Below are 11,124 nucleotides of genomic sequence, written 5' to 3' on the forward strand. Positions count from 1 at the left end.
AGGAAAGATTTTTCTTTTTCCTGAAAATAATAAAATATTGCTAATGTAATATTCCAGCCAAAAAATAGTCAATGGTCCAAACCTTCAGCTATGACTTTTAACAGCAACTTGTAGAGAGAAAAAAAAACTGATTTTGGTTTTTTGTGTGTGTTTTGTTTGGTTGCTTGGTTGGTTTGGGGTTTTTTGGTCGGGTTTGTTATTTTTCCTAGCAAAAATATAGGAAAATGGGTTGCTTTTTTTCTTCTTTTGGGAGCAAAGGTAGAGGAGGGAGATATTTTTAGTATTAAGCTTTCTCTCTCTTGTTTTTCTTGAAGGACTTAGGAATCAGAATTGATTTGGGAGCTTTCACAAAGACATTCCCAACATCTCTCATGATGTCCAAGTTAAATGAGCATCATGAAACCAGAAAGAGTAACCTGATAATAATTTCCTTCTCCTATTGCTCAGACTTTAGCCACTTGTTATTGTAACTCCTAGCAAACACATTGCTTGGTACTTTTACCAAAACAAAAAAAGTTTGTGTCAGAATCAAAATCTCTGCCTACTAAACAAACACTACAAATGGCCAAAACAACACAACTTTGTCATCAGTCACCTTCTAATTGAGGTTCCACACATGTCACCAACAGATCAAAAATAACTAGACCATTCCTAGTACTAGCAAATGTAAGGATGTGTTCCTTACCACATTCATCTGTGTTTCTGTATGAAGTACTAACTGATCTTAGGGCTGATTTTAGTGGTGATGTCTTAGAAAAGCTGACACAATATGCCCCTTTCTAAAATCAGTACGAAGATAACTTCAGTTTTAGATGACTAAAGAACCAGATTATATGAAGCTGTCCACAATTATTTATGAAATGCCATCCATACAGATACCTATATGTCAACTGAAGCATTTAATTAGGTCATACAGAGCAGCTTGACATTGTAACCCTAAATAAACTACTTTGAAAAACCCAGGGTTTATGGACTTAGTTCTTTTTCACAAGAGCTACTAATTACCAAAACTGGCACCACATGCTTTAAAATTCTGAACCACTGCAGAAGTACACTAGTGTTTCCTAAAGCCCAAAAAAAATCTTAAATGCTACTAAACCAAATATTATGCAAACTTAGATTTAAGTAAATATTTGCTTGGAATTGTACCTGCTTACTTTACTGACAAAGCAAGTACCCTCTTACCCGTTATGCACCTGTTAAAAACAGGCAAGGACAATTCTGTCACCAGAATTATGCTGCGTTTCTGTCACAGAGTCTTTTAGTGATGGTAACAAGCTAGTGAGAACACAGCTTGCCTTCCAAATCACAGATTCATAGCACATGGCTGGCACGTATAAGAATATTTCTTATTCCTATTGCATATTTGACATCAAAACCCTTAGTAAGCAAACATGAAAACTGACCTAGATCTATTTAAAAAAAAAAAACAACACCTAATTTCAAGTTGACATTTCACATAAATGACGTCATCCAAACACGATTTTGCATAGAAGAGGTCCCTGGCAGGAGATGCAGTGCAGTTTTACTACACGTGGAAGCCAAGACTCTTGTTAGAAGGCAGTAATTCCGTTATACCAAGCGTGATTCCTGCATGACTGTGAACAGGACGCATGAGGCAGAATCCTGCATTATATGTGTATTTCTACAAAGATTCTATTTTTCCAAAATCAGAATTGTTAATAACAAAATTACAGAAAGCAGAGCTGTTACAGGGTCAGGATAGATCATCTACTCTATCCCACATCCAAACACAAATTTAACGCATTCCCGACAGAAGTTAGCCTAATCTATTATTTTTAAAAACCTGTAATTACAAAAACTATGCAGCTCTCCAAACACACAGGGTTTCACTATAAAAACTGGAATAAATATCCTAATGCCCAATTTTAACTCCCTGTCTTATAATTTTAAATATTATTTCTTGTCCTAGTTGCAACTAAACAGAAGCGTGTTTCCCCTTTGCCTCTGCACCTATCCTGCAGGTATTTGCAGACCTCGAATAACCTCAGTTCCAATAGTCCTTTTTTGCTTCTCTGGACCTGGGAATAAAATCATCGGCACAGAAACCGCATTACAGTTGTTCAAAACATGCATGGTCCTGATTTTGAAGATAACTTCTCAAACATGTAGCCCAAATAAATCCCACAGATCCATTTGTCTTCACGCACTGAATGAGTAAAGCCTGAATTTAAATGTGCAACAGGGGATCCCAATTTGTTTCCTGCACCAACTTGTACCTGCAGCCTGTGCAGTTAACATTATCCCCTCGGATCATGGGTAGGTAGGTAAAGACCAAAGATGGTTGTGCAGGCATGCCAGACCATCTCTCACTCCCATATGTCTCCTTACTGGATGTGCAGGGTGGCTCAGGTCTTCTAAGGTATAAAAGCCCTGGTCTTATGAGTGACATTCATTTCCCATGCTACTGGTTACCCTGCTTCACATCAAGAACATTGTTTTTTCTTGGGGAAAAGAAAATGGAGCCGTGAATCCGAGTTCCCTTCAACAATCGGTACTGGCACTAAGCTCACCAGTGCTGTCCCAGGGAGAGTTATCCCCACCTGCCGAATCTGGTAGCAACAACAAAACTGTGGAGGGCCAAAGCATGACGGCAAGCCAGTCACCAAATCACTGTCTCCACAGCCATGCCTGGGAACTGCTATTTTGCCTTGTGTTCACAGAAGGGCAGTTGTGTCACAGTTTAATTTAAGAAAAAAAATTCATAAATTAATCTAAATTACTGTCTGGATTGGAATATACATCCCAGGTGTTACAGAAGAAAGACTGAAATGTAGCAGCAAATCATAGGAAACTATAAGCTGCTATTAGCATCTAACAATTAAAAGCCAATAATCAGAGATATTTCTGACAGGGAAGAATTACTGCCGTTCAATAACAGTTTTGTAAAACCCCATCAAAATTACGGTAAACAGTTCTTGCCACTGATATCAGAGAAAGAGGAGTTCAAACCAGAACAGGTGCACAGAAATGCCAGTAAGACGAGCAGGGAATAGAAAAGCCATCTTACAAGGGGATCTTATTTTATCTAGTTAAATGGCCACACTCTATAAATACACTAACAGGACGACACCATAGGAGGGAACTATTTAAACTAAAATACGAAGTCATCACAAAGAGCAGTAGTTGAAGTATTTTAAATGTTGAATAGGAACTTGCCATCATAATTGTTAAAGACATGTACCAAAACAGAAGTTCTTCCCATTACGAGTTAAGAATAATTTGAAGTTGAATACTTACATCCACATCTCACAAACTTGGATCTAATGGATTTTTAGATAGCTTGACAGCTACTACAAAGGTTTTCAATGCTACAGGCCTCTACCCATCCTAATGTTAAACGTGGATCATCTCTGATCCCTACAGTCATGTCAGAAGATTTCAGTTAGTTAGTTATGCAAAATTTCTGTTGATATTGATACTTTATTTTATTTATAGGGATAATTTTACTGTACTATTGCAAATATAGCCTGTCTGTATCCCCAAAAGGTATGCTACTATCTCCTATCCTAAAAAAACCCAAAAAGATACCCACAGACTATATGTAAGCACAGCTTAAACTGACAAAATCCTGTAGCAAGTCACACCATTTCCACAGGCATGAAGTAGATTCTAGATAAAGTTCAAACAGTTGACTGTGGGACAATGACATATATTTCACCAAAATTCTCCTACAAGCTCTCCAAAATAGGAGAGCACTACTCCCTTCTACTGAACTTCCAGAGTAATGTATTATTCTCAAACAGCCAAGTCATAGCTCTCCTTCCAGTATCACATCTAGCTCAATACACCAAGTTTCTCTCTTCTCCTTCAGGTTCCCTATGACCTTTCTATCTATACCCTTGAAAAGGAAACAGAAAATAACAACAGAAGGCACCTCAGCCTTTTATCACTATAAACTCTGTACTGTAAGATCACTTTCAAGTTTGTTTATAAATAGTATACCTACACTTTTACCAAATGTCTTAAGACAGAAAATCCTGACATCTTATTGCCCTTTTAATCACAGGCTCACTCTACTTAACTTCCAGTTCACAGTCTTTATCTACAAGTTAGTGTAGTGATCCCACTGCATTGATTGAATTTGCTTATTCCTACAGACATTTATTAGAATACAGCTACAAAGAAAGAGATGACCTGAAATAGGCTTTCACTGATTGTCAGCCTGCTTTCCGGAATTCTTCAGCCAGGAAAGCAGCTCGGTTTTTTCACTGTACTTTGTAGAACATGCACGAGGACAGATAATAATGCTACTAAGGACTAGCTACCAAGATTTATTTTCCAAAATTCATGTTCCTATTCTACTCTGACAATTTTAGCAAGAGCCTATAAAAGACAGGAATAGAAATCAGTTTCAGGCCATAAGAGAGTTAACTAGAAACAAAGCTAAGGCAAGCAATGCAAAAAACAACTCTTACCCCTTTCTCACTTCCACTGATATGCTATTTCTTAAACCTAATCACATTTAGAAACTACTTTTAAAAAAGTATTTTACAATATGTTGAAAAAAAATATTTCTTCTCAGCCTCGCACAGTTGACCTATATTACCTCCACTAAACAACCCTTCCCAGTAAGGTAGCTGTTAGTTATGTAGGTTTCAAACTAAAGATAGCACTGTCTAAAGGAAAATACCATATAATCAGAGATTATTATCTCATCTAGGTGTTGACAGAAAATTACAACTCTGATTAGAAAAGTAACAAATATTTGTTCAGTTTCCTGTGGAACTCCACTTCAGAGACATACAAGCATTTCACATTTGCTTCTAGCTTCACTCATGAAGCACTCACACCTTCAAACACTCCTGTTAAAGGAAATCTTTCTAGGTTTTGAAATAACTACTCTCTCCCAAAACATTTTAGCTGAAGCTAAAGATCTTCAAAGGAAAAAGTAGGCTTGTACTAGAAACTTATCACCACTTGTCAACGTTTTCCCCCCTAAATTGAAAGACCATACATATTCAACAACTACACTGCAGAATTTCATTAATTCAAAAAGACATAATTTGCAATTTATTATATTAAGCTGATAGAAAACTAACAGTCATTCTTTCTACTGATGTTTGTCTTCTTAAGACACAGGCTGTTTGCAACAGTCACACAGCTTAATTACACAGATGCATTACCCTGGCACTGTACAGGCCTGCTCCTGTCATGAGTTACTGAAGTCATTTAAACTGTCAGGCTAACTCAGAGATGGTAGATGTGTACCCAACTGCAAGAACAGTAGTCCGCACTCGAAGCCTAAGCATTGCTAGGAGCAGATAGGCACATAAAAGTGTGGGGGGGGTTGCAGTTTATAACTAAAACAGCACTAAGCTTTGTCTAAGTCTTCAAAGCTAATCTACGTGCAGCATCCATACTGCCATAACCAAGGTTACTTACTGTAACCAGACTTTACATTAAGCCCAACATTTTCTCCACTGTAAACTCTGTTATATCTAGAGCGTTAGCTATTTCATAGTGAAAAGAAAATCATGGACGAGTACGAATAGGATATTTTCAACCTAATGTAACAGTGTTGTTAAAAAAAAAAAAGCCTATTTGTTTTGAGATCTGTTAAGTCTGAAGTGATAATGCACATTCACTATAAAACTTAGGAAAGACTTCTTAAAAGACTGATCAACTACAAATCAAAACTAAGACTCTTTAAATGCCTTTGATAAACATTCTTTTTAACATAAAACAATCTAAAGAAACCCCCTCATACCTGTTGCTCTCCCATCTTACCAGTGAACACCAGAGCAAACTTTGACTATGTATGCTCTAGTACTATTCTAACTTTATATAAATTAAGAGATAAGAGTACAAAGCTTCCAGGTCTTTTAAAGAAAAATTAACAATGTAAATATTGATTTCACCACTACTTGGCTCAGAACAACTGACTTATAACCAGTTTGCTTGAGCTTCCAAACCTCAAGGAACTAGCATAGACATCTAAACCACATTGTATGGGTTCTTGACTTCAAAAAGCAGTCTGCTTTAATAACAAAGTATGGCTTATTTACTTAAATAGACTAACTGTTTCTGTTTGCAGGAAAGAATACATAGAAGTGAATCAGGATTTTTTTTTCCACTTTTTTTTTTTTACATTATGAAATTTATTGTGTGTTTATCACATTCAAAAAGCATTGACCAGTGGGGTTTTTTGGTAACTGTTAGAATGCCAAGGTAAAGCCAGAATATTTGGAAGCTTAATTAGCACCCAACAGAGATGATGGCAAATTGAGGAAAATTTGAACGGCCATGTATTTGACACTTTAGACTTCTGATAGTTCTGTGGGCACAACAGAATAATTTTTAAAGGTAAAAAGAAACAGAATGCTTTGGAAAGACCAGGCACTATCATGAACATATGAAATTTAATCTTAAGAATTTAAGAGCTTGATGATTAAATCCTTACCCCCATTTTCATGTCTGTTTAGAATCTAATTTCAGTCTAAACTTAGATTTCTGTATCTCTCGTGATTGCCTAGATGGGCAATTATGGAAAAAAACAGAATGAAAACTGCTTTGGGATGAACACTGAGAGATTCTTCACAAGGCATTGCAAAGCTGAAACAGGAATGGGTTGGAGAAAGCGACAGTAATAGACGTGGTCAGACAGGGACCAAAACTAGAAGAAGGAAAAAAAAAGTCAGTTGCATGAAAATGCTCCAACACTGAGCAAAAGACATGCAAGAAAAGCTGAAGTAGCAGTGGAGAGTGGGTCTAATTTGGTTTTGATAGATGGAGAAAACTAAAAACATTTCCCCATTGTATAAGTGACATTATCCACAGTCTTTATTCAAATTTATGGAACAAAATCTAATCAAGGGAGAAATTTGAGAAACTTTACCAAAAGAGCTCTACAGAGCTACTTTTGAAACAAAAGGGACAGATAATTGCTTAGTCTCAAAATTAAGACTGAAGTATACCGATAGTACTCTACATCAAGCAGTTATCTTTAAGGATGTGTGAAAAAGGACAATTTACTTTTTAAAAGGGTGTCCTCTAAATATGGCATACATATAAAGTACTCTAACATCCTGGATTTTTTTTTCAAAGCTTTTTGAGAAACACACACAAATAATTCAGATTTAGTCAATTTTATTTACAGTTTGTTTTTTACATTTCAGAGCATTACACAATTACATATTCTCATTTTCTGACCTGCAAACAGATACCTTAAACCGAAATATTAAAAAAAAAGAAGTTAGATACATCCAAAATGCAACAATTACACATCTGACAATTCACAAAGTGTAATGTACTAGGACGTATCCTAAGAATTTAGGAACCACCAGTCAGGAGAAAATCTGACCAATTTCAGCAATCAATTATTTACACATTCAAAACAAAGCCTCTCTTAATCTAAACCTCCAGGCAAATGGCCTGAAAGATTTCTTCAGGAAGAAAGACCAGAAGTTATGATTCACACCTATGCAGCATTAACAGCCCTTGATCCCAAATACTGAGCAACTTCTCAGCTTTGACTTAGAGCTACAGGCATCCCTCAGCTTCTCAGACCCTGAAGTGTTATATTTGTGCCCCCATGTGCATAGAAAGGCTGAGTGTTTAAGTGGTCACTATGATAAAACCCCATTTAATCTGGTCTTTAAGTCACATGAATTCTTCTTCCTTAAAAATTTCAGCAAGTCTTCTAATGCCATTTAAGCTGGCCTCTGTGCATTGGGGCATGCCTCCTTAAGATATCTAAGCATGCTTTGAACTGATTTGCACCGGCCAGACTAAATGCATTAGAGACTATTTAAAATAATCTTTAAAGACCATTTAGACAAGGCTTACATTTCTACACTTCCCTGATGGGCCACCTAATAAAAAAAAAAAAAGTCACAGCTATTACTTTCATCCCTTGTGTTAACCCTTTGCCACACAGCAACTAGTTATATACTGGGTAGAAACTACTAAAAAATTCCCTGCAAATAAGCTGCCTTTCAGCTGAGGCTATGGCTCCTATGCATTGGGTGTTTGAGGAGTTGTTTTTTCTTTAAAAAAAATTCTGACTTGAAAAATACTGGAGTTTTCACTTTAGGCTAATTTTGATTGCATGTTCAATTCGTTTAACTGTCAAGAAACCGCTACAAATGGAACAGCTTTAGTATAAAAAGAGCAGTCAACCGAGTGCAACTTCTGACTTGGCAAGTCCTTCATGGTAGTTCTCTAACTAGGCTATGAATTTTGTGGAGCCTCTGGATTTCTTGCCTACCTTACTTTCCATGTTCACGTTTCAAACTGTGTCAGCAGGGCCCGAACTTCGGGAGTCAGCTGCTTAGCAGCCTTAGCTGCCTCTGTGACGGCCTTGCGGTAAAGACCCTTTCTCTTCTTATTAAAGCGCAACTGGAAGCTTTCTAAAAAGGGGGATAGTTGTGCAAGAGCAAGAAAAGATGTTGTTGTGGAGCCAAACCATGAGATACGAGCCTCCTGTCGAACTAAAAGGCCATTATCTTTCCGGCTCACAGTTATGGTAAGAATACGGGCTGGCCACCAAGGGAAGCCATATATCTTGGCCCAAACAATGTCCCCTACACATACGGTCCTGCCATCTGGTGTGACACATTTAGAGACGTTTTTGGAAAAGACTTCCGTTTTCAAGGAATTACTGAGCTTTTTCTCTTCCTTTGAAGAGGAGGAGGAGGAGGAAGGTGCATGCATGCTGCCTGGAGGAAAATCAAAGCTTTCAGTAGAGCTACACTCGGAGTTGGTAGATTTCAAATCATCTGTGCTATCACTACTACAAACTGATGCACTGGAAGAGTCAGATTTCTTTTGATTAAGGGTCATGTAAACCGTTATATTGCTTTTGCTGCCTCTCTTGCCCAATGTCTGGTGTTCATCCTGATCAACAGTTACATGCATTTCACTTGTGTCCTGAACCTCACTGCTGGCCTCTTCAGGGCCTTCTGAGGGGCTCTGATTTTCTGAAGGGGCCTCACCTGCTGAGCGGGTGGAGGAGCAGCGAGACTGGGGCTTAGTTGCCATCTTGCCACTCCGTATTTTCTCAAGTCCTGTCTTGAGGGAAGAGTCATTTTCTTCATTCCGGTACCTTTGTGGCTTTAAACGCAATCGGGGTGGGAGGGAACCTGAGCTGGTGTTCTGAAGACGCCGTGTGAAGTGGACCTTTGAATGTGCATTTTTGGAAGAGGAGGTTGCACTCTGCTTCTTTTGTGCCTTTTCTTTGGCCATTTTCAAGACTTCCCGAGCTTTTGCATGATCCATGTTTTTGCTCTGGAGAACTTTTTTTGTATTTAACTGCGCTTTTGAAGTATTTGCTTGTGCGGAAACTTTAACTACTCTGCTTCTGCTGTGGGCAATATTTGAAACCTTAACCACAGCATTCCTTTTCTGGCTTTCGTTTTGGCTTTTTCCATCCACTTTATGGTCAGTCTTAAGTTTTTTATTCACAGTAGTCACACTCTCATTTCTTCGCTTTTTACTATCCTCATATTTTGAAGAGTCACTTGCATTGCCACCTTTTTTAATTTCCTTTTTTTCTGCAACAACACTGTTTTTGCACTTGTCACATAAGACCTGCCGGGGTCGTAGTTTGATAGCATTCATGATAGAAGTAGGTTCCTCCCTGTACATTTTACGTTTGGGCCGCTTAATTTTCCGGGGCGGAGGCTGAGGTATTGACTGGTTATACGTGTCCCTGATAAACAAAGGAGGAGGATATGGTGCTCCCTCATGAAAGAGAGGAGGTGGTTTAGAAGTCCATAGGCTTTTAGCTATGCTAGGTTCTGATGGTTGTGTGAGAGAAGAGTCATCAGGGACTGCAGCATTAGATTCACACTTCACCTGTGCCTCGTCTTGGAATGGTTTACTTTGGAGCTGCATGGCTTCAGGTTTATCCTTGTATTCCCTTTTAGGAAATATGGTCACAGGGATTCCATGGGGTCCAAACCTTAAAGATAAAAAAAAAAATAATTAAATGTTTTGACGGATCTTCTGCTGCATTTATTAAAAAGCATCTGAAAACCTGTCCGCATTATGTAGCCACCATTTGAAAGACATGAGTCCCCAGAAAATTAAAGCTTCATATCTAGCCTTATGGTAAGCTTTGAAAAAGCAGGACACCAAAACCAAGTCAGTAGAGAACATGAAATATAATTTCACTTATTATCAGTTTCTCTTGCATCAACAAGATGCTCCGAAAACGTAACAAAAAATATCAGCTAGACACAGCAGTAAAGGAACAAACTTTGTACTTTTAGAAAATGCTTATAAACATACAAACTACATACTCATCCCATCAACTCCAAATCTACCCAAGATTAATTTCCACACTAAGTCAACTTACATTAAGGCATCTTCAGTAACTTTTACAAAATTATTTCATTTTTAGCATAGCACAAAAGGCCAAATACATTTCAGATTTAAATCAAGGTAAATACAGACTGCATAAAATACTTGCATTGAACAGACAGTGCCATCATTCCCCATCCACAAAAGATTAGCACTTGGTCATTGATGCATTACAGCCCAAAACTTGCTAGCCTATTAGTTTGAGTTTCTTCCAGCAAAACTACCCTTATTTCAACACCAGTCCTCCATGTTTTGCAAGCAAACAGTATTTTAAACCTTTGCCTACTTTTCTTCAGAGGGTTCTAGATCTCTGCTGCCCCAGTTCACTCACATAGGACTTCAACAGCCTCATCAGCTCTGAGAGAAGAGAATGAAAAGTCCCACCACGGCTTCAGCATTAGCTCAACTTTCCTATAGTAACAGAAGGAGCATGTTGCCTAACAGGTAACCAATACTTTCTGCAAAGTGTTGTGCCAAGGGAAACATTTTATCAGTTTCCAAGGCATTATGCTTGCCTTCTCCTGAGAGGAAATCAAATGATAAATACATTCATTTCACAACCATGTATCTTTCAATCCCCAGAACAGGGCAGGAGGGATTATAAAAGCTTGTTTAACCTTCCTTCTGTTCCACTCCACAACCTACCAGCTGAGGTACCAGCCTTACGTAGAGCAGTCACTAGGCTGTTCACTGCTCTTCAGCTCCGCCTGACTCCAGCTCCCATACACGTGCTAGGGTTTGGCTTATATTACTTGGTATTTTAATAGTTTGACCTTAATGCAGTAACAACATGATAGA

At 38.1% G+C, this 11,124-nt stretch overlaps 1 protein-coding gene across 1 annotated transcript; it reads right to left on the reverse strand.

Annotated features, from left to right (window-relative positions):
• Positions 1–7,351: 7,351 nt before the first annotated feature.
• PWWP2A (PWWP domain containing 2A) lies at positions 7,352–9,930 on the reverse strand (the record flags this gene model as incomplete). Its single annotated transcript, XM_009696354.1, has 1 exon — positions 7,352–9,930. A coding segment is annotated over one exon (1,686 nt), but the record flags the coding sequence as incomplete, so codon positions are not given.
• Positions 9,931–11,124: the final 1,194 nt, after the last annotated feature.

Source organism: Cariama cristata, unplaced genomic scaffold (genome assembly GCF_000690535.1).
Source record: "Cariama cristata isolate BGI_N322 unplaced genomic scaffold, ASM69053v1 scaffold1613, whole genome shotgun sequence".
Lineage (NCBI taxonomy): Eukaryota > Metazoa > Chordata > Aves > Cariamiformes > Cariamidae > Cariama > Cariama cristata.